The sequence below is a fragment of the Gopherus evgoodei genome, chromosome 3 (genome assembly GCF_007399415.2).
Source record: "Gopherus evgoodei ecotype Sinaloan lineage chromosome 3, rGopEvg1_v1.p, whole genome shotgun sequence".
Taxonomy (NCBI): domain Eukaryota; kingdom Metazoa; phylum Chordata; order Testudines; family Testudinidae; genus Gopherus; species Gopherus evgoodei.
The window spans coordinates 2343381-2367613 of NC_044324.1; the positions used below are offsets into that span (position 1 = coordinate 2343381).

At 52.6% G+C, this 24233-nt stretch overlaps 1 protein-coding gene across 2 annotated transcripts in view; it reads right to left on the reverse strand.

Annotated features, from left to right (window-relative positions):
* COL2A1 (collagen type II alpha 1 chain) overlaps positions 1 to 24233 on the reverse strand; it is a 64686-nt gene that overhangs the window by 28991 nt on the left and 11462 nt on the right. For both annotated transcript variants that reach the window (XM_030554476.1, XM_030554475.1), the window contains 14 exons: positions 21786 to 21839; positions 21518 to 21571; positions 20745 to 20798; positions 20598 to 20651; positions 18232 to 18276; positions 15276 to 15329; positions 7624 to 7668; positions 6670 to 6723; positions 4508 to 4606; positions 3541 to 3585; positions 3163 to 3261; positions 2015 to 2068; positions 620 to 727; positions 114 to 167 (listed from right to left, as the gene is read on the reverse strand). In XM_030554476.1, coding sequence (XP_030410336.1) covers positions 114 to 167; positions 620 to 727; positions 2015 to 2068; positions 3163 to 3261; positions 3541 to 3585; positions 4508 to 4606; positions 6670 to 6723; positions 7624 to 7668; positions 15276 to 15329; positions 18232 to 18276; positions 20598 to 20651; positions 20745 to 20798; positions 21518 to 21571; positions 21786 to 21839 — 873 coding nt within the window. The remainder of the gene's footprint in view (positions 1 to 113; positions 168 to 619; positions 728 to 2014; positions 2069 to 3162; positions 3262 to 3540; positions 3586 to 4507; positions 4607 to 6669; positions 6724 to 7623; positions 7669 to 15275; positions 15330 to 18231; positions 18277 to 20597; positions 20652 to 20744; positions 20799 to 21517; positions 21572 to 21785; positions 21840 to 24233) is intronic.

Below are 24233 nucleotides of genomic sequence, written 5' to 3' on the forward strand. Positions count from 1 at the left end.
GGTGCAGCCTCTCCCAGGACAGTAAGATGCCTAGGCTGAGTCTATGGCAGGCAACCTAGATCATTTGCTACCCCCGTGGTCCACTCACGGAACGGGGCAGTGGTTTCACTCACCTTGGGCCCAGCGAGACCATCCTGACCTGGGAAGCCGCGGTTTCCAGGAGAGCCCTAGGAAGGAGGAGACGACAAGGGTGGCATCAAGGTATTAGGTACCACTACGCTCCCTCCACTAGTTTCCCGGCACTGTACAGGCCAAGGAGATGGATGATCTCAGCAGTCCCCACCCCAAGCCAAAGACCTGTAGCTGAGGTCACTCTGAATTGGGAGTCCAGGGCTCGCACTGGGGTGGGTGTTACACTGCGAGCGAGTCCCACATGGCAGACACGCCATGAATGCCGGGGACTTGCACCATGATGGGCTCACATCATGGGGCTGCCGATCCCGCAGCTCCCCCCGGGTGGCCTTTACACCCTGAGTACCAGGGATCCTGCCACCCGGGCCATTGCCCCATGCATCCCAGGGCTCGTGCCGTGGTGGCCATCACCAGCTTTCTGTCCCGTGCCAGGCTGCCAAGTGTGGTGATGCCACCAGCGTGGAAGCATGATGCTGACGGCACTTACTCTCTCTCCAGGGGGTCCGACAGGCCCAGCAGCACCGGGCTCACCACGGCCACCTCTCTTGCCTTCCTCGCCAGCTGGGCCAGGTGCTCCCTGTGGCCCTGCGGGGCCCTGTGGGGGGACACAAGGAGAGCATGCATTAGGCTTCCCCACCCTCTCACCTGCAGCCTAGGAAAGTGCAAGGGGCCTTCCTGTGCCAGCCACTGAGGTACATGGCCTCTATCATCTACCAGATGAGGCATATGCCTTGCAGGCAGGCAGTGTGGTCTAGTGGGTAGGGTCTGGCCCTTGAAGCCAAGTGATGAGGGTTCTATTCCCAGCTCTGCTGTGTGACTTTGGGCAAGTGGCATCCATTTCCTCTACTAACCTCTGTCTGGGTCATTCTGACTGCAAGCTCCTGCAGGGCAGGAACTGCCTGTACAGCCCCTAGCACCATGAGGTTCTGATCTCAGAAAGAGCCTCTCAGAGTTTTTTTAATAATAGCGACGTAGAAGGAACCCTGGCCAGATCCACCCTTCAGGACACTGTCCCCCTCTGGGAGATGTAAACAGGGGCACAACACTGTTCTGAACTGTTTGTGACAGCCCATCAGCACAAGGGTCCTGCATGGGGGGACAGATCCTGTGCTGGTATAAATCAGCTGTAGCTCCTCAAAAGTCAGAGCTGAGCTGATTTACATCAGTGGAAGATCTGGCCCCATTGTATTCAGGCTGGTTAATGGAGTGGTGAGAATGTTCTGGGAGGCAGAGGCTGAATGCAACAGGGGGGCTATTGTTTGTCTTCCCTGAGCTAAGCGAGAGGGCCCTGCAGGGCTTGCTAGCCAAGGGGCCAGTTAAGGGAAAAGGCTCATTAACTGTGGGAGAGACTCTCTTCTGCAAAGTGTGCCATGAAGCAGGGAACAGGTGCACGAGGGAATGAGGGTTACCCCAGTGTGGCCAAGGGATGAGATTCAAACTACGCCCTGGGGAGGCAGTGCAGCCTAGTGGCTAGAGCCCTGGACTGGAACTCAGGAGACTGGATTCTGTTCCGGGCTCTGCCAGTGACTTTAGGTAACACCTTTCCTCTCTGTTTCCTCCTGCACTGGTTAGGTCATCGGTTCTTTGGGGCAGTATCTGTCACTCACTATGTTAACTGAGTGTCTACAGGCGAGACTAGGTCAGGACGTATGCTGTACATTGCTGCTCAGGGCTTGGGAGGAGAAGGTCGTCATTCTGTGCTCAACGCCTGAGAGTCCTGCCCAGAGGACCCTCAGGGCGTGTGCTGGAGAGTGACGTCCAAGGGGCATCTGCGCGGGCACAACTGCCCACCGCTAGGTTCGCGCTGGATGGCCCATGACTGTAGATCATAAGAATTCTTCAGACCATAGATCACATTTGAGCTGGTTTGCTGGATACTCACAGATTCCCCTTTGGGGCCTTGTTCGCCTTTGAAGCCTGCAATGCCAGGGTCTCCCTGCAGAGAAAGAGAGAGCTCATTACTCATCGTCCCACATGCCCTCCAGGTACGAACGCTGCACAGGTGCGGATTTCCAAGGGAGCGGGGTTTGCACACCCTGAAATATCCGATGGCGTACGCTGATCCCTCTCCCCAGGGCACATGGCAGGGGGAGGGGGCTTTGGGGCACATGGCCTGGGACAGCAGCCCAGGGCAGAATTTGTGGCAAAGGGAAGGGTAAGAGGCATCCCATGCAGTGTCTGGCATGGGGGATAGGAGACCACATCAGGTGGAATCTGCAGTATGTGAGAGGGGAAGGCGGCAGCGGGAGGAGAATGTGGCCCGGGGGGAGGTTGTGGCAGGGCTGCCCAGAGGATTGAGCGGGCCTGGGGCAAAGCAATTTCGGGGGGCACTTCCATAAAAAAAAGGTTGCAATACTATAGAATACTATATTTTTGTGGGGGTCCCTCTGGGGCCCGGGGTCTGGAGCAAATTGCCTCACTTGCCCCCCCCCCCCCCCGGGCGGCCTTGGGTTGTGGCATGTGCATGGGGGTCAGCACCAGGGAGAAGCTGTTGGTGGGAGGGGTTAACACTGGGGGGAGGCAACACCAGGGGGAGGCTGAGGTGTGTATGTGGGGGGGTCAGCACTAGGGGGAGGCTGAGGTGTCGGGGCAGGAGTCAGCACCGGAGGGAGGCTGTGGTATTGGGGGAATTGGCACTGGGGGGAGTCTGTGGCATCGTGGGGAGGGGTCAGCACTAGGGGGGAGGCTGTGGTGTCTGGGGGTTGGCACAGGGGGAGGCTGTGGTGTCAGGGGAGTCGGCACCTGGGGGGAGGCTGTGGCATCGGGTGGCACCAAGGGGAAGCTGTGGCGTCAGGGCGGGGGTTGGCACCAAGAGGAGGCTGTGGCATCGGGTGGGGGTCGGCACCGAGGGGGAGGCTGTGGCGTTGGGGCAGGGGGATGCTGCGGCGTCGGGGCAGGGGGATGCTGTGGCATCGGGGCGGGGGTCGGCACTGCTGGGGGGACGCTGTGGTGTATGGAAGGGGGACGCAGTGTTTCTTTGCACTCTGTGAACACGTCCCCTGTAACCGACATGCTCCCCCAGGTTCTTACCGTCTGACCTTTGGGACCCAGAGGCCCGGTTGCACCTTGAGGCCCGGGAGGCCCACGTGGCCCAGGGAAGCCAGGGGCACCAGCAATTCCAGGAGCGCCCTGTTGACAGCACAGAGGAGGCTGCGGTCAGGATGTACAAGCAAAGGGTCTGGCCGTCCCCTCGCCCCCCCTTTGCTGGAAAATCCACCACCTCCCTCGGCTCAGCACATCCATATGGCATTAATTCCCACGGCAGGGGGCGGATGTACCTGCTGAGCTGGGCCAAGGTAACTCGTAACCCGTCCCCCCTTTGCTCTGTCCACCCCACTGAATTCAAGCTCCGTCCACCCTACTGAATTCCCCACTTCTCTTTGGGCGTCAAGGCCAAGTCCTACTCACAGCTGATCCTTTAGCGCCAGGGATGCCGTCAGTTCCAGGGTTACCCTAGAAGCAAGGAGAAGGTCAATGAGCAACTAGCAAATCCCCTTCCAGTGGGCCAGGGAGATCCTATGAGGTGTCCGGGGGAGCTGTTGTATGTTCCACCAAAGAAACAAGAGCGAACTCAGCAAGGGGAGAATTACTCGACAAATTCCCCTCTGGGAAAACGCTAAGAGGGGTGTGACTAAGGCTAACGCCCTGCAGGGACTGGTGTCAATTGGACTAACAGCTGGAGGGGGGCCGTAGCAAGCCCTGCTAGACTGCAGCTGCAGCAGGAGAAGGGCAGGGTTAAATATATACTGAGGGACAGTTCGGGTAATGGAACCCGCTAGGAAAGGAAGCTGGATCTAGATTCCAGTCGATCAGGCATGGTTGATGGTGGGAGGGGTGGCTCTTGCCACAATGCAGGGGGAAGAGATCAGGGATGCTAACGGAGGAGGAAGGATGGCCTAGTGGATAGTGCTCTTCCTGTGTCACCTTGTGCCAGCCAGCTAGGCCCAGATCCTCAAAGGTATTTAGGCTCCTAACTCCCTTTGATCTGGGTGGGAATTAGGGACCTAAACATCTTTGAGGATCTGGGCCTTCAAGTCCAGTGTGCCTCAGTTTCCCCACTGGTAAAATGAGGTTAATACTCCCCGTAGTATCACTCATGGTGGGAGTGGGCATGAGGCCGAATGAGACTGGCTGACTGGGACAGGAGAAGAGATACCACACCAGAAGGAGGTCGTGTTTGGAGGCATTAAACTGGGCGGGGACCCTGTGCTCCTGAGGGACAGGAATTCTTCAGGTAACTCATCACCTGGGTGGGTTTCTCCTTCCTCTGTGACTATAGCCCTGCCCCCCCCGGAAGGCTTGGGGGCAATTAAGCACAAGAGCCCCCCAGGCTAGACCCCTCCTCTACCATGGCAGAAAGGGGCAAGTTACTTACGGGTGCCCCTGAAGGTCCGGGGGAGCCGGGAGTGCCAGATTCACCTCTGGGGCCTTGGGCACCCTCAGGGCCTCGAGCACCAGTGGGGCCAGCTTCCCCCTGTGAAGGGAAAAGGAAAAGGGATGAGGAGAGCAGAATCCCACAGCGGAGAGGCAAGGCCTACATGCCATCCTGTTTGAACCACCCTGGCCCGGGAGGCTTCCGCGTGGATGGGGCTAGATGCTCTGTCCAGTTAAAAAGTGGAACAGCCTATAAACAGGAGTGGTAGCGTGGTTTAGCGGGTGATGTCTCTATGCCTGACTCCTGCCACTGACGGGTTGAGTGACCCTGTGCAGGTCACTTTCCCCTCCTACCCTTGGTCTACGTAGACTGTGAGCTCATCTGGGCAGGGTCTGTTTGTGCAGTTCCCAGCAAGCGGTGGTCTGATCTCAGTGGGGTGTCTATATACTTCCCAGCCTCGTCTCTCCGGTCACTCCAGTCACTCACGATACAGCAGCCCAGGGGGCGGTGAATGTCGGTGAACCTTTCTAAGGAGATGCCAATGCAGGAAGGAATCCTCCTCCCAGCACCAGTACTTATGAGTGGCTTTCCTCTGTCTCTTTCGGAGGATTTGGGGCCACGATTTTCCAAAGTGGCTGGTGATTTCGGGGACCCCAACTGGAGACCCCGATCAAGAAACCTGATTTCCAGCAAGTACTGAGGGACCTGCCCTTGGAAACCTAGGCCTCTTTAGGGGATTTCACACCAGGCAGACAAAATCGCTACATTTCTGGAAGATTGCTAAGATTTTGGAAAATCGCAGCCTTCCTCCACACATCCCTTGAGCCTGCATTAGCCAGTCCCAACCTGCCACCGGGACAGCTTTGCTTTTACTTGGGGATTTACTGATTTTTTTCAATAAATTCTCTCCTCTTGGGATTAAAAGACCCGGAGCTGAATAAACAAACTTCAAACGCAGCTCTCCGCTCTCATCCGCCCCCCAACTGCATCGGGGAGGGGGAGATCATATGTCTTTCAATCTCCGTCGACGATCCCGCGCTGCTGCTCATAATGAGGATGATTATTACTGAACTGCCATTGTCTGCCTCTCCGTGACCGCATCGCCATGGTGCCCTGTGCTGTCTGGTAACTGAGGAAATCAGCCCTCGGTGAGAATAGCAGCCAGGAGCCAAATGCCACGTCTCCCAGCCAGACTCCTGCAGGGGGGAATTCCCAGGGAGATATCCCTCCTGATCTCCCAGGTCTCCCATGCATCTGATTAAAGAAATCACCAGGCTGGGACATGTGGGGGGAGGAGATAGGACTTATGGGGGTGCCCCTGGATGGGATGGAGGTGGCATTGGGAAATCTGGAGGGCAAGGGCTGCCTCCTTTCAGATTGTTCTGGCCCTCTGGGTGGTCATTTTTCAGCTGGATGCTTTGCCTCGGTTTTGCTGACTCTTTATTTGTTTAACCAGGGGCTCGATCCTGAGCCAGCAAAGCCGTTAAACACGAGATTCCCTATAAACCCGTGACTGGGTCCCGTTGGAGTTAATGCGATTGCCGCACATGCTCAAAGCAAAGTGCGAATTCTGCTGGTTCAGGGACGGAGCGCTCAGCATTTTCCAGGGTCGAGCCCCCGGGGCAGCCCTGTTTACTCCCTAGCCTCACCTGCCCTTTTTCTCTCCCTCACTCTGTTTTTTCTTCTCCTCTTTCTCCTGCTCCCTCTCCTTATCTCTCTCTTTCCCACTCTTTCTTCTTCCTTTTTTCTCCTTCTTTTCCCATTTTTTTCTCTCCCTTTCTTTGTCTCTCTTCTCACTCATTCTTTCTTTTTCATTCAGTTTCTCTTCCATTTTCTTTCTCTCTTCTCACTCTTCCTTCCTTTCTTTCTGACATTTCCCCCCATCTTTTCTCTCTCTTTCTCATTCATTCGTTCTGTGATTCACTCTCCTCCCATTTTCTTTCTTTCTTTCTCTTTCTTTCACACTCACTCCTTCTCACCCCATCTTTGCTCACTGCTCCAGCAGGTGACCCTGAAAATACATGTCAGGCTGGAGGTGAGCAAGGGAACTGAAGCGCGCAGTGGATTTTCACTGATGTTTGCAAAAAGGCCGGGGAAGGGCATTTCTGGCCAGCTCCGCACTCAGCTGCGTGAGCAGTGTTTGCCGGAGACTCATCACCTACCTTAGAGCCTGGGCCGCCAGGGAATCCAGGAGCTCCAGAGGGGCCGACAGGTCCCTGGGCAGAGAGAAACAGAAGTTAGAGTCGGCCCACAAGGAAAAGCAGCAAAGTCCCAATTCAAAGATCAGGCAGGATGCAGCCATTTGGGGACGGTGGGTGTACTGAAGCTCACAAAGGCACAGATAAAAGGGTTCCTTATCGGGTCGGGAGAGGTGGGGCGTGTTGCATGGTTCCCAGAGGGTTAAAATCTAAACCAGAGGGCCATGAGCGGGGAGCTCCAGGGGAAGGAGTCAGGACAGCTGTGTAGCATGGTCTAGACAGGTGGGCCTCGCAGGGGCAATACCAAGAGAAGTGTGCCAGACATTGGGGTATGCACCAGCCCAGAGCTAGCTGCAATCAGTCCCTACCCCTTAGCAGCACAAGTGCAGCAGACTAGTGACTATCTCCCGGCGGGGGAACTGTCACAGGGGGCTCTCATCCTATAGCTCATGCGCACACATTGCTGGGGACCTGCACAGAACACGGTGAGCACCACTGGAGGGCTCACTAACTATTTAAGGGGATACCATCCAATTCCTGTACTCTGCTGGGGGAAAGGTGGGTGGGTAATTGCTGGAGGGAGTGCATGTGTGTGATGTTTTCTGTCTTATTAAGGGCGGGTGAGTTCTTTGGGACAGGCCCCAGTGTTTTGTTCTGTGTTTGTCCAGGGCCTGGCACAACGGGACCCTGGGGCCAGGGCTGAGAGATGCTACCACAATACAAACAATAAATAATAACTAGCGCTCCCGCGCTTAGGATGTGATGTGGAGGAAGCCCAGGGTACACGGGCCAGGGCCCATTTTAAAAAATATTTCCGACCATCTAAAACCACACACCATGAGAAGGTTTTCAGCAAAACCTTCCTGTGCAAAGACTGTCATTTTAGAAGATGTCATATACAGAAATCAAAGTACTTACAGGGGGGCCAGCGGGGCCAGGGAGACCATCGTTGCCACGAGCACCCTGTGGAAGCAAGGCAACTGGAGTCAAAAGAGAGAGCCTCCTTAAGAAGTGACATGACATGGGACTAGCTAACAGGTAAGACAGTGTGGTCTAGTGGGTAATGCACTAGACTGGGACTCGGGAGACCTGGTTTTTGTCCTCACCTCTGCCAGTAACCTTGGGTCAGTCGTTTCCCCTTGATTTTTTTTTTCCTGCTTACATAGTTAGTTCTTTGGGGCAAGGAGTGTCTCTTGCTTATGCTTGTACAGCACCCAGCAAGGTGGGGCCCTGATCTCAGCTGGGTCCTTCTTAATAAGAGGGTGACAGCAACCAGCATCGCGTTACTCTGCTGGTCCAGACAATATCTGCTTAGGGGATGTGGGTGCAAAGAGGGCAGGGATTAGCCAACAGGTCGCACAAGTTCCTAAGTCAAGTTCCCCTCTAGTGTCAATCCGTCGGTTTAAACGGCGCAGGACTGAATCTGGCTCTTTAGATTTTAAAAGAAGGGTGGTGATAGGCTGTGACTCCTTTCCAGGTAAAGCTCTGAGGGCAGATGCAGAAAGCAGGAGGGATTTTTGCAAGCCACTGGGGGCTGTTGCACTGGCGCAGCGAGGACAGTATAGGTTTAACATTCTGTCTCCACGTGGGCTGGCATCCTAAGCTACGGCCCCAGGAGGCGCTGTGTAGGAACTCCCACCGGCAAAGCATTCCTTCCTTCACCAGTGTATTCTAAATACGGAGTAGAAGTCAGCGGGGCCAGTTAACACCGTTCCATTGAAGTCCGGGGACCAGCTGCCCAGCTTGTGTAAATCCGCTGTAGTTCCATCCAAGGCAGTGGAGACGCACCAGTTTACACCAGTTGAGGATTTGAAGTTGCTCTTTGACACTCAGCGGGCCTGATTCTGGTTCCACCTCGACCAGTGTTGGCACACTGCAGTCTCTCCACTGACTTCTGTAGAATTACTCCTGATTCTCAGCATCTGGCCTGTCTACCTCAAACAGGGCTAGTCCGAGCAGGGATTTCAGCATCCCCCTGCAAGCCGCTAGTCCGCAGTGAAGCACACGACCGAGTAGCCGAGCAGCCATTGTTCCTCTCCTGCACCAGGCGGCCGCTGAGAAAGCGCCAGACACACTACAGAGGAGCAGTAAAGGGAGCCGTCCTGATCTTGGAGTAATCCACTGCCGCTGACGGCTTGACATCAAGCGCGCACGGAGAGCGGAATCAGGCTTTTGATGTGTCTGGATAGCAGCTGTGCTGTGCTTAAATAGGTAGCTGAAAAAGTATCCGCACAGCCTTGCCGTGAGGAATTCATTACCCAGAAGAAAGGGGGGCATAAGAAGGAAATGAGATGAAAGCCTGTAATGCCGGGAAACAGTTCTTCAGACTTAGATCTGCTTTACTAGGCCACGGAGCGAAGTCCCAGGGGAAGCAGGAGGAGCCCTGGGCTGGACAAAAGCCCTTTATTGTGAAAAACATCCCCGTGTCAGCTGGGTGCTGGGGACTGGACTGCGGATGTGGGCCCAGGTAGCTCTTTCCAGTCTGGCTCTGTGGGTCTGTAGATGTAGCAAACCAACCCTCCTGAGGATCTAGAATTGCCAGTCCGAAACATTGAGCTGTCGAGAGTCAGGCCTCAAAAAGATGAGATTGGCTTAAAAATATTAATTCTGGGCCTTTTCCTTTGTCTTCCAGTTTATTTTGCACTGGGATCATGTTTTTAAGCTTTTCTTTGCAACCATGCTGGCTAGAATCGTGCTGCTTTTTTTAAAGTGAAAGCTAAGCTTCTCTCATATTCCCATGACTCCAGTAGCTGGGGCTTTCAGAAAACCACAAAATATCACAATGAAATCGCCAGAGTTGGCAACACAGAGATTGTCAGCGAAGGCTGACGCAGCCCGGGCTGTGTCCTGGGTACCAAAGTCTCAGTTCACACTGATGCTGAATTCCACACCAGCCTGGATTGGCCATGCTTGGATGGTTTATGTTACAGACCTCGGTGTAATGTTGACACTAACAGATGCCAGCAACAGCTCTTTCAAAGATGCATGTGGCCTGCCAGGAGGCAGCTGCCCTCAGGGAAACTTTGGCCCAGGCCCTCAAAGGTATTTAGGCACTTAACTCCCATCGGGCTGAGGCTATCAGGGGGGATGGCAGGGCCTCAGGGCTCCACCATGTTCACCCACCCTTATCAGTATGATACCACAAGTATCTTCCGCGGCTCTTCATCGGCTTCAAGGCGCTCAACAGGCGCCTTGCAGGAATCAGGGGTTGGGGCCAAAATCTCTTGCCGAACTTCCCAGCCATTCCAGGAGTTTTCATGTGCTGCTCAGCAAATGGGGTGGGGGGATTTTATGCTACACTATGTTACCAGCTGACAGCTGGAAGCTGTAGGAAACTTGTCCAGGCACAACGGGCCTTCCAGGTATTGCACTGAGTGCCTGAACCTACACGGATCACCTGTAGCTACGCCTCTTCCATGCGACACAGAGAGCACCTGTATCTGCAGCTTAGCTAGGCAACACACCTACTGCTTTCCTATGCAACGCTCAGATCTGCTAAACAATCCACAGAGCACCACAGAGATCTGCTAAACAATCCACAGAGCACCTCCAGTTTTTCTATGCAACACAGTGAGCTCCTGTATCGGCCTTTGATAATCACTGCACAGGGTGCCTGTCCCTAAACGTTTCCTAATTATGCAGAGTTTTTCCAAAGCCAGGTTCCTGTGCCTGACCACTTCCACTGCAGATCAAGGGCCTGCTTCCCTCTCGTACTGCGATAGCTCTCGAGCACATTTAATTACCTAAGGGACAGAACTTTACTCTTCTTACCATGCTGAAAATGGAGCTCAACCTTGCTGTGTTGCTCAGGAGAGAATTCACGCCCCCCAGTGCCATAGTTAAGCTCACTTAGCTTCCCAGGGCTTCGCTGGGTGTCTCGGCTTTGCCCTAGGACCTCTGCCCAGGGCAGAGTTTCATACTCCAGGCAGGGATCCGCTCCACACGGCACAATATACCCACAACCTTGAAGAAGACAGCACCTCCCTGTAGCCTGCATGCAGAGGGCCTGCATCAGCTGCCCAGGGAGATGTCAGGGTCAGTCATGTCAGGCAGACATGGTGCTCGGCCAGGAGCTGAAGCGTTGGGAGGGCTCATTAGCAGCTCTCAGTGGAGCCAGGGAAGAGTTACCCACGACTGAGGGATGTTAGGGGCCTATCTTGCAGCGGCTTTTAATGAGATTTGGGTGCATAATCTCTTAGGTCCATTGAAAACATCAGTTTATGTAGCTCTGAAGGACATTCATAGAATCATAGACTATCAGGGTTGGAAGGGACCTCAGGAGGTCATCTAGTCCAACCCCCTGCTCAAAGCAGGACCAATCCCCAACTAAATCATCCCAGCCAGGGCTTTGTCAAGCCAGGCCTTAAAATCCTCTAAGGAAGGAGATTCCACCACCTCCCTAGGTAACCCATTCCAGTGCTTCACCACCCTCCTAGTGAAATAGTGTTTCCTAACATCCAACCTAGACTTCCCCCACTGCAACCTGAGACCATTGCTCCTTGTTCTGTCATCTGCCACCACTGAGAACAGTTTAGATCAGAGGTCCCCAGTGCGGTGCCCACAGGTGCCATGGCACCCGCCAGGGCATTTATGTGCGCCCGCCTACTGGCCGCCAGACAAGCAGCCACAGAAATGCCGCCGAGAAGCAGCTGCCGCTGAAATGCTGCTGCTTTTCGGTGGCATTTCGGCGGCAACGCCTCTTGATGACACTGCTTCTCGGTGGCATTTCAGCAGCCACGTGTCTGGTGGCCACGGTCCTCGGCAGTTAATCATTTGGCGCCCACCACACGGAAAGGTTGGGGACCCCTGGTCTAGAGCCATCCTCTTTGGAACCCCCTTTCAGGAAGCTGAAAGCAGCTATCAAATCCGCCCTCATTCTTCTCTTCTGCAGACTAAATAATCCCAGTTCCCTCATCCTCTCCTCATAAGTCATGTGCTCCAGCTCCCTAATTATTTTCAATGGCCTCCGCTGGACTCTTTCCAATTTTTCCACATCCTTCTAGTAGTGTGAGGCCCCTCCAGTCAGTTGCAATCTAATGGGAGTCGCTTTGGTGAAGCACACGCAGCCTGAGGCAACCCAGTGCATCTTCTTGTTGCAAACCAGGAGCCCCGACACAATCTGACATTACACAGGGCACTAATGCCAGCTGTGCAGCAAGGTGCTTCCTAGTGCATGTCCCAGCACTACCTCCTGCACCTTACTGCACCACAATGCATATGTCCCTGCGCTGACTCCTGCAGCACACTGGAGCACAATGCAGAGCCCTGTGCTGACTCCTGCACCTCACTGCATCACAATGCATATGTCCCTGCGCTGACTCCTGCACCTCACTGCATCACAATGCATGTCCCTGCGCTGACTCCTGCACCTCACTGCATCACAATGCATATGTCCCTGCACTAACTCCTGCACCTCACTGCATCGCAATGCATGTCCCTGCGCTGACTCCTGCACCTCACTGCACAATGCATATGTCCCTGCGCTGACTCCTGCAGCTCACTGGAGCACAATGCAGAGCCCTGCGCTGACTCCTGCATCTCACTGCATCACAATGCATATGTCCCTGCGCTGATCCTGCACCTCACTGCACAATGCATATGTCCCTGCACTGACTCCTGCAGCACACTGGAGCACAATGCATATGTCCCTGTGCTGACTCCTGCACCTCACTGCACCACAATGCATATGTCCTTGCGCTGACTCCTGCACCTCACTGCACAATGCATATGTCCCTACACTGACTCCTGCACCTCACTGCACCATAATGCATATGTCCTTGCGCTGACTCCTGCACCTCACTGCACAATGCATATGTCCCTGCACTGACTCCTGCAGCTCACTGCAGTACAATGCATATGTCCCTGTGCTGACTCCTGCACCTCACTGCACCACAATGCATATGTCCCTGTGCTGACTCCTGCAGCACACTGGAGCACAATGCAGAGCCCTGCGCTGACTCCTGCACCTTACTGCACCACAATGCATATGTCCCTGTGCTGATTCCTGCACCTCACTGCACCACAATGCATATGTCCCTGCGCTGACTCCTGCACCTCACTGCACAATGCATATGTCCCTGCACTGACTCCTGCAGCTCACTGCAGTACAATGCATATGTCCCTGCGCTGACTCCTGCACCTCACTGCACCACAATGCATATGTCCCTGTGCTGACTCCTGCAGCACACTGGAGCACAATGCAGAGCCCTGCGCTGACTCCTGCACCACAGTGCATATGTCCCTGTGCTGATTCCTTCACCTCACTGCACCACAATGCATATGTCCCTGCGCTGACTCCTGCACCTCACTGCAGTACAATGCATATGTCCCTGCGCTGACTCCTGCACCTCACTGCAGTGCAATGCATATGTCCCTGCGCTGACTCCTGCACCTCACTGCAGTGCAATGCATATGTCCCTGCGCTGACTCCTCCTGCACCTCACTGCACCACAATGCATATGTCCCTGCGCTGACTCCTGCAGCTCACTGCAGAGCAATGCATGTCCCTGCGCTGACTGCTGCAGCTCAGCATAGCACAATGCAGGTTCCTCTGCTGATTCCTGTAGCCTGATGCACCCCCTGCACTCTGTCCTGCAGCCAGATGCAGCCTGATGAACTCTTAATTTCTGCAGCCCAGTGCATGTCTCTGCACTCTCTCCTGCAGCCCTTGCAGCCTAGTTCTGGTCACTGTGAGGCAGGAAGGCCAATGCAACACAACTCGTTGCCCCGCTGTAATACGATCTGAGGCAATGCAGCACATGCCTTCACTGGGCGGCCTGAACCCAGCACAGCAAACAAGCAAAGCAAGCAGTGGGATGCAACTCACTGCAGGACAGCATGATTCACGGGGCAATGCACTGCATAAAGCCCACACTCATCGCTAGTCCACAGAAGACAGTATTCCCTCCCTGCTGTAAATTGGTCTCTGCCAGGACAAATCCTTGCAACGGGATTGTCCTTAATATTTGCAAAGCCCCAAGCTGCCAGAAGGGGGTGGAAATTCACCAATGAATTGCCTGTGATGAGGGAGAAACCATCCCTTGGGAGGGAGATCAGGCCAGCTTGCTGTTTGCAGATCTTGCTTAGGGGGCCTGACTCCCACTGGCTACAAGCTTGCACAGCCCTGTTGCTCCAATTGCCTGTGAATTTTAATGGGAACCAGCCATCCAAATCCCCACTAAGTGACTGAAAATCTCAGCCTTAACAACTGCTTAGGACCAAGATGCCAGCTGTGTAACTGGACTTTACTGGGAATCCTCTCACTCTTGAGCAGGGGTGGGCAAACTACGGCCCATGGGCTGGATCTGGCCCATAAGCCGTTTTAAGCTGGCCTCCGAGCTCTCGCTGGGGAGCTCGGTCGCGGGCTGCACCATGCAGCTCAGTCCTGCTTTAGTGCTCCTGCTGGGTTGGGGGCCACTCCACGCGGCTGCCGGAAGCTGCACCATGGCCCTGCTCCGGCTCCTACGCACTCCAGTGGCCCCCTCTGGCGCTCCAACGGGAGCTGTGTTGGGGGTGCTTTCGGGTGGGGCAGCGTGCAGAGCCGCCTGGCCGCACCTTCATGTAGGAGACGGAGAAGGGACGTGCCGCTGCTTTCAGGAGCCGCTTGAGATAAGTGTTGCTCGGAGCCTGCACCCCTGAGCCTCTCCCCATGCCCCAACCTCCTGCCCCAGTCTGATCCCTCTCCCACCCTCTGAACCCCTTGATCCCAGCCTGGAGCACCCTCCTGCACCCCAAACCCCTCAGCCCCACCCCAGATTCTGCACCCCAGCTGGAGCCCTCTCCCCCTCCTGCACCCCAACCCCAATTTTGTGAGCATTCATGGCCTGTCATACAATTTCTATTCCCCGATGTGGACCTCAGGCCAAAATGTTTGCCCACCCCTGCTCTAGAGGGATGCTTGTGGTAGTCCCTTATTCAATGGACACCTTCGCGGGCGTTATCCGAGTAGAACAATGAGAGCTAAAGATAAAAATGGCTGAGGCACGCCAGTGTTTTAGGCACTTAGAAGCCTAAATCCCACCAACTTCCCAATATAACTTGGGCTCCTAAGTGTCAACATCACTTTTGAAAATGGGACTTAAGCGCTCAGGTGACTTAAGCACTTAAATCACTTGGGCTCCTTTGAACATTTTTCCTGGAGGCACCCAAATCCCATTGATTTTCAAGGAGACAGAGGCTCCTAAGCACTCGGTGACTCATGAAAAAAAGGATTTAAGTTCCCAAATCACCTTGGCACCTTTGAAAATTTTACCTTATAATCTATAGTGTTGTCAAAGAAACTGATAACAGCAGAAGCCATTTAATTCCAATGTGATCCCACTGTCAGCATCATCTTTCGCTTTATGCAGAAGAAACAACCCCGCCCCCAAATCAGAATTTAAATATATATATATATATATATATATATATATATATATATATATATATATATATATATATATATATATATATTTTTTTTTCTCTTTTAGAATATCTGTGTTGTCTCCTGGGATTTCGCCATGACAACAACATGGCAGCGTGGCTAAATGGAGTAATTAACGGGCAGTATGGAAGGAAACTTTAATACTCACAGCAGCACCGGATGGGCCGGGGCGTCCTCTTTCGCCTGGGAGACCACGGGGCCCCTGGAAAACAGCAGTGAAAATGATGAGGTTTGTCTTATTACAGTCCTCTCATCGCAAACCTTTTGTGTGCTCCCAATCTCCATGGCGCAGCGCCTTTTTAGTTACATCAGAATGAACTACAATGGGTGCATCAAAGAAATCCAGCTAAGCCTCATTCTCAGTTCCTACACCTCAAAGCACTCCTTGTATTCTGGAGCTGTGACCCTGGTATAAGTTCAAGCAGCCTTGGGGTTGCTCTAGCTTTCCACTGGCACGGAAAGCTGACAGTAGCCATAATGCAGGGTTCTCCAGCCACACCCCCCACTTCAGCCCCTATTCTGTAGGGCTGGGAGCAGGGCCAGTGCAGAGCATTTACATCAGCTTTACATTGGCCTGTGCAGGGGGTGCTCTCAGAATGTCCACATGTTAGGCCTGGGGTCTGTCTAAGGATTTGAGCCCAAGCCCCGCTTCCGTCCACACAAGCGTCGGCCTAATTCGGGTTGACAAGCACTCAGGACCTAGGTCCCAAGATCCTGCTAGGAGGGTGAGTTAGAGCCCGATAAGCTCAGTTCCAAGGCCAGTCATTTTGCAGTGGGGATGCAGATCAAGCTGCAAAGTTCAGTCTGAAGGTTTGTGTAGCGCAGGGTGGATGCATTCTCCCGGCTGTGAGATCCGGGTCCAGCCATTATAAACCCAGGTTTACAATGCAGCCATAACCTACATGAAAATCAGCCCATGGCCCAGCCTTCGTGTTGTGACTCTGGCAGCACAACATGCTGCTATCCTGCACCTGCCCTTGGGCTGAGGTGCGAGAACTCTTTAACCAGCCAGATGTGCTTCATTTCTAGTGAGTGCCAAAGCTCATGTGGACAGGGAGAGCTGGTCTGGGGCAGCTTTTCTGTGATGCGAGAGACATTGGGAGGGACTGAAGAGGTTCGGGTCCTGCCCCTTTGCCCTTCTCAGCACAGGATTGTTACAAATATCCACGCAAATATTAACAGAACCAGGCTTGTCCAGTGGCTAGATTGCTGGCCAGGGAATCGGGACACCTGGGTTCTATTTCTGGGCCTGCCATGTGACTGTGGGCAAGTCAGCTCTGTGCCTCAGTTTCCCCTCTTGTCTAGACTTTAAGGCCCAGATTTTTTCCTAAGTGCCTAAATTCCTTTTAAAAATGAGATTTAGGCTTCTAAATCATTTAGGCATTGGGACGCTGAGTGCAGCAACAGCTAAATACTTTTAAAAATCTAGGCCTAAGGTCTTTGAGCACGGACTATCTCACTCTGCGTTTATACAGCACCTGCCTGAGGGGGGCCCTGATCTCAGCTGAGCCCAGTAGGTGATAAATAATAATAAGATAAGAAAGGTCATACTGGGTCAGAGCAGTGGTCCATCTAGCCCAGTGTCTTGTCTTGTGACAGCAGCCAATGCCAGACACGTCAGGGGGAATAAACAGAACAGGGCAAATTTGAGTGACCCATTCCCTGTCGTCCTGTCCCAGTATCACTTTTAAGGACACCTAGAGCATGAGGTTGCGTCCCTGACCATCTTGGCTAATAGCCATTTATGGACCTTTCCTCCAGGAACTTATCTAATTCTTTTTGAACCTTTATATTTTTAGGCTTCACAACATCCCCTGGCAAGGAGCTCCACAGGTTGACTGGGCATTGTGTGAAGAAGTACTTCCTTTGGTTTGTTTTAAACCTGCTGCCTAATAATTTCATTGGGAGACCCCTGGTTCCTGTGTTATGTGAAGGGGTAAATAACACTTCCCAGGTCACTTTTTTCTAAACCATTCATGATTTCATAGACCTCTATCATATACCCCCTGTGTTGTCTCTTTTCTAAGATGAACAGACCCAGGTTTTTTTTAATCTCCCCTCATGCGGAAGCTACTCCAGCCCCCTAATCATTTTTGTTGCCCTTCTCTGCACCTTTTCCAATTCTGACATATCTTTTTAGACGTGAGGAGACCAGAACTGCACACAGTATTCAAGGCACGGGTGTGCCATGGATTTCTATAGTGGAATTATGTCATTTTCTGTTTTTTTATCTGTCCTTTTCCTAATGGTTCCCTACATTCTGTTCGCTTTTTTGATTGCCGCTGCCCATTGAATGGATGTTTACAGAGAACTATCCACGACTCCAAGATCTCTTTCTTGAATGGTAACAACTAATTTAGACCCCATCGTTTGGTATGTATAGTTGGGATTATGTTTTCCAATGTGCATCAAATTGCACTTATCCACATCAAATTTCATCTGCCATTTTGTTGCCCAAATAGACAATATCAATCAGAGCAGAGTTACCCGAAAGAGAAACATCTGGTGTTTGGGGATGTCGGGATTAGAGGGTTATCCTGGGCAAATCTTTACCACTCCCTCCATTGTCTGTCTGGTCAATTTAGACCATAAGCTCTTTGGGGCAGAGCCTGTCTCGCACTCTGTGTTTGTACAGCCCCCGGCGCAATGGGGCCCTTATCTTGGCTGAGGTCCGTACAGCGCCTGGCGCGACGGGGCCCCAATCTCGACTCAGGTCCGTACAGCACCCAGCACGACGGGGCCCTGATCTCGGCTGAGGTCCAAACAGTCCCCGACTCAACAGGGCCCCGATCTCGGCTGAGGTCCGTACAGCGCCTGGCGCGACGGGGCCCCAATCTCGACTCAGGTCCGTACAGCACCCAGCACGACGGGGCCCTGATCTCGGCTGAGGTCCAAACAGTCCCCGACTCAACAGGGCCCCGATCTCGGCTGAGGTCCGTACAGCCCCCGGCGCGATGGGGCCCTGATCTTGGCTGAGGTCTGTATAGCGCCTGGCACAATGGGGCCCTGATCTCGACTGAGGTCCGTACAGCCCCCGGCACAACAGGCCCACCCCCAGGCATTGCTATAATATAAATAATTATAATGGGGAAGCTCGTACTCACCATGGGACCAGGAGATCCATTCTCACCCGGTGATCCAGCTTCGCCCTAGAATGTAAGCGACAAAGAGAATTAAGTCCCCTCTTGCCCTTGTCCCCAGTTCCTATAAAGAGGCAGAGTCAGTGCTACAATGGTACAAACACCCACCCTGATTCCCATGGCATGGAAATGCAGGCAAAAGAAATCCCCACAAAATGACGACTGGGGTCTTCGTGTGCATCCATAGCTATAAACAGGGTGGACATACACACCCTGTCAGCGTCAGCTCTCGCTGCGGGAGTGGGGGTGGGTGGTTCTGCCAGGAGGGGTGGGATGTTCTAGGGCGTGCTGCTGAAGGGGAAGGGCATGGAAATGGATTACGGGGCATCTATTAGGGAGGAGATGGGTTAGATGCTATTGCTGGGGTGGGGCACTACTAAGAGAGCTATAAATGGTAACAACCTTGGAGGGAAACAGAGACGCTGCATTGAAGCCCATGGACACTGAGGCGGCTAAGGGAAATGCTTAGCGGGAAAGCGGAAGCAGGGTACGGGACTGTGGAGACAGCTTTCTGGCGGGGCCGGCGGGGAGGGACACACACTGAGCACCAGTAGCTGGCGCTAGTCACATTTCTCTCTGCTTCTAATATTGGCCCTGCTCATTTCATATTCCCGGCACCATCTGGTAGGGCTGAACGGAGCTGATCTCTAGTACTGAGTATTTACCAGATCAAAGGCCTCAGATCGATCCATCTATCTATCTCTCCATCCCCATACATTCCCTCTAGCTATCTACCCCCATACACCTCCCTCTATCTATCCCCAAACACCCCATCTATCTATCTATCTATCCATCCATTCCCATACACCCCCTCTACTTATCTATCCATCCATCCCCATACACTCCATCTATCTATCCCCAAACACCCCATCTATCTCTCCATCCCCATACACTCCCTCTAGCTATCTACCCCCATACACCTCCCTCTATCTATCCCTAAACACCCCATCTATCTATCTATCTATCCATCCATTCCCATACACCCCCTCTACTTATCTATCCATCCATCCCCATACACTCATCTATCTACCCCCAGATACCCCATCTATCTACTCCCAAACACCCCCTCTATCTACCCCCATACACCCCCTCTATCTATCCCCAAACACCCCATCTATCTATCTATCTATCCATCCATTACCATACACCCCCTTTGCTTATCTATCCATCCATCCCCATACACTCCATCTATCTATCCCCAGATACCCCATCTATCTACTCCCAAACACCCCGTCTATCTATCCATCCATCCTCATACACCCCCTCTATCTACCCCCATACACCTCCCTCTATCTATCCCTAAACACCCCATCTATCTATCCATCCATTCCCATACACCCCCTCTACTTATCCATCCATCCATCCCCATACACTCCATCTATCTACCCCCAGATACCCCATCTATCTATTCCCAAACACCCCGTCTATCTATCCATCCATCCTCATACACCCCCTCTATCTATCTACCCCCATACACCCCATCTATCTATCCATCCATCCCCATACACTCCCTCTATCTAATCTATCTCTCCATCCCCATACACCCCCTCTAGCTATCTACCTCTAGAGACCCCCTCTATCTATCCCCAAACACCCCGTCTATCTATCTATATATCCATCCATTCCCATACACAAGACCCACATCTTTCTATCTATATCTATCCCCATACACAGTCATAGATTCGTAGCATTTAAAGCCAGAAGGGACCATTAGATTATCTAGTCTGACCTGGAAATCACAGGCATTTCACCCATTTACCCCTGTGTTGAGAGCAATAACTTGTGTTTGGCTAACGCACATCTTTCAGGAAGGCATCTGCTCTTGAGTTAAAGACATACTTGTCCTTCTGTCCAATCTCAGGATCTATATCGATGTAGCTACTTGATTCCAGGTCTCTCATCTATCTATTCTATTCTGTCTAACCTGCCTTGAATTATCTATCTAGATTTCTACACTGGGCCTATCATCCCAGCACCTGGCTGCCTCACAAAAAGATGTTTGCCAGAAATGGGCTGAACACCAGGTACACTAGCTGAGTCACTCAGCCAGCCTGAGTTCAAATCCTGGTTCTGCTACTGCCTTCCTGTGTGACCTTGGGCAAGCACCTTTATCCCACCTCCTATTCAGACTGTGAGCTCCTTGGGGCAGGTACTATCCTTCACTATGTTTTTATGCAGCGCCTAGCACAACAGCGAGGGGCTCTGATCTCAAGTTTCCCCTTCTAGTCGCTACCGTAATGCATGTAATAAATACCCATACTAATAACTTCCCAGTGATCGGTTTCGTTTCAGAGGATAAAAACCGGAATCCTGTTGGCTAAACTTCTCACCTTAGCACCTGCAGCTCCTGCCTCTCCTTTGGAGCCGTCTAACCCAGGGTAACCCTAGGGAGAGAAGCAAAGTCGTGGTTACTCTCCCAGCGAGCTCGAGCAAAAGGAAGAGCCAATTCTGCGCAAGTCATAACCACACGTGCTTACTCTGTGACCTTTGACTCCTGGGAGACCTGGGGTTCCTGGGAAGCCTCGCGCACCCTAAAATGAAAGAAATGGGGTCAGTCCGAACGAAAGGCAGGGAATAGAGAAGTGGACAAAACCGGACCAAGTTTCTCCATTATGCTCAGATGTTATATTATTAACAAGCTCCAGGAACAGGAAGTAAAGGATTCTTACTGTGCTTTGTTCATCAGGGTAACATATAGGGCCAGATTGACTAACATATAGAATCAGATTATGGGGTAATATATAGAGCCATATTAGGGTAACATATAGGGCCGTGTAGGGTAACATAGAGAGCCACATTAGGGTAACATATAGGGCCAGATCAGGGTCACATACAGGACCATAGCAGGGTAGTCTATAGGGCTAGATCCTCAGCAGGGGTAAATCAAGGGAGCTATGCTAACTTACACCATGGAGAACTGTCTGTGACGGGCTTGAATCAAAGCCCTGCATCTGAATTGCCGTGAACACTGGGGAAGTTCAGACACCCACTGTGCCGATCATTAGTGGGCAGGGATTAAATCCGAGTCTAGCCTTTGGTCTGAGCCCTGAGCCCCCCTCTGGTCGTAACAACCTGACGTCTCTTTGGCAAAAATCATGAAGTTTTTAATGATTCATTTCCCCCAGCTTCTCCTGGTTAAATAACAAAGGAGACAAGAGAGCTGGGCTGGTGACTGTGGCCTTCCTGCCATCCAGCCATGCCCTTGGGACACATCGATATCTACTGGACTTCAGAGCCTGGAGCCCTATACCTGAGGGCCAGGGGATCCGCGTTCACCAGATTTGCCGGGTTTGCCTGCTTCGCCCTGAGAGAGAAAGAGAGAGAAGAAAATCTCTTAGCTTCCTTCAGAGAGATCTTGGCGCAAGGCACAGCCTAGCAAGAAGCAGGGGGCAAACCCCCTCTGCTCTGATCACTGATGCATCCCGTTTTGCATGCTGGCGCTTGCCTTACAGACAGCTTTGATGTCAATTGCTGGCAGAAGCTGCCTTGCAAGAAACGAGTGGCTACAGAATACTTACGTCATCACCGGGTTTTCCAGGTGGTCCGGGAGGCCCTCGGGGACCCATTGGACCCTGGAAGGACAGACAGAACGAGTGTGACATGTACAAGGCAGGCAGGGCATTCCGAGAGAATCAGAACCTTTTTTAATTGAGTCACAACAATCTATGTGATCAAGGGGGTCTGGGGGCTTGGGGTCGTCACAGTATGGGGCAAGATGTAATTCGGCTAATGGGCTTCGAAGGCAACATTATCTCAAAGGGAACTACAAATCCTTGCATTGTCACCTGCCTTTTTGCTGGGTCTGTGGGTTGGGGACCCCAATATTCCGCACTGGGGCTAGGCAAAGAGTTGTGGGGGAAGCTCATGAACCCTTCCAAAAAAGACCGAATCATTCGGGCCCAGCTAAAACCAGCCTCCCTGGGAGCAGCATATGGCTGACTCCAACATCACTCTCCATCTCAGAAGAGCCCGGGCTCTGGGAGTCCATCCCTGGGTTCAGGTGGCCAGAGAAAGCTGGCAAGGGAAGAAATTGGCCAGTAAGGCAGAGGAAGAGAGAGAAGTCCAGCTATTTTCCCAAGTGGCCTGTGCTCTGTGCCAGCCTGGGATGGTTCGTGCTGTCATGTTTACATCACACTGCCGCATGGTGACATCACGCACAGGAAATATCAGGGTCGGGCTTTGCTGAACTTGGCCACTGAGCTCAGGAGCAGGTGAGCCCCGTTCTCCCCACTGCCCCGGCCACGAGCTGGAAACTTTCTCTGGAAATCTACAGCAGCCGAGTGGCTCCTCCCACACACCCTCTGCTTCCCTGGGCGGTGTGCAGTAAACAGCTGTAAAACCTCTAGCTGTGAGCTTGGCAGCTCTGACAGACTACGCGGCGTTGGCCTGGAGGGGAGACCTCCAGGAAAGCTCTGACTTCTGTACGAAGCAGGATCAGTGAACCAGCAGAGGAGGCTCTTCTCTCTGCGCCAGCACAGAACCAACGGTACGGTACTGTGTTCCCAGAAGTGCCCTGACGGGACACATGAGCGAAGTTCTCCCCATTAAAGACATTGTCATGTCTTTTGTTAGAGCAAGGTTGTAGACTGCAAATGGCAGCTCAGACTGCCTGCCTAAAGCCAAGCTCCTCTTGGAATGGATATTCCTTGATCCCAGTTTTGGATTCTACCCCATAGCATTACCCCACTTAGCGCCAACTTGCCAAGGGTTTACATAACCTAGCTTCCAAAGACCCACCCCTTCCCTTGGAAGAAGATGCCACCACCTGATCCATCTCACCGTCAGGAAGCTTCTCCTGACATTCATCTGAATTCTAACTCCCTCGTTAACTTCCTCGCATTGCTTCTCGGCTGGGGTAACTCAAAGTTGGCATCCATGGAGATACATCAATATAAACTAGCTGTGGATTTGACCTCCACGCTCACTGCTCTGAGGAGGACACCTGCTCCCACTTATGGAGTGTCTGAGTCAGAAGAAACAACAGCACTATACTCAGGGGGCTGTTTTTAATCTCCCTCTCCTTCTTGGCTCTTGCTCAGCAAAGCTCTTTGAATCCTGTCTCTTAACGCAACACCCCCAACACCCAACTGATCTTCTTTGAACTCCCTCCAATTTGCCGATAACTCTCAGCCCCCAACTGGGTAACGTCATACCAGAGCACCGGTTCTCCTCTATTTCCATACCCCCCTCTCCACACACACTGAGCCGGGATCTAGCTAGCCACCTCTACAATGAGGAATGGTTTGGTTTCAACACTTCGACCTGGCATAGAGCCCTTGGGCAAGTCACTCAGTCCAGAAGCCTCAAAGGTGGGAAATCAATGGGAATCTGGTGACTAAATACCTTCGAGGATCTGAGCCTTAGTTCTCAGTTCCTCAGCCGTAAAATGGGATTGACACCACTTCCTGACCTCAGAAGCTTCCGTGATGGGGGCTGGATAAGTACCATGGATAGATCCACCTACTTTCTGCATTTAGCAAGGCCCAGGTGGGTTGTGACCCCCAGGTCAAGAACCACTGTGAGGAAGCATTCGAGAAGCGTTCTAATTTCCCTGCCCTGGGATGCCTCTGCAGATGCAGCTCCAAACTGCACGGCCTGTTTGCATTGCAAACACCTGTCCAAATGGCCGATTATCTTGCCTCTCTGTCTCTTTTAACGTGGTCGGTTCCTCCCTCCCCTTAGTTGGCCGGAATGAGGACTAAGGAGGGATAGGATGAAACTGAACAAGAGGAAAAATTCCGGTTGGAACACTGGAGGGGGGGAAATGTCCTGATAGTGAGATCTGCTATAGGACACTTCCAGGGTAAGCAGTCGAAGCCACACTGCTTGGCAGGACTGGAAAAAAACCATTAGCGTAAAGAATGACCCAAAACAGGCTAAGGCGAGGAATGGATTAGATGATCCTTTACTGTAGTCCTTTGGATCATTCCCACCCCATCCTCGCCCACTGGATTAGCATTTGTTCA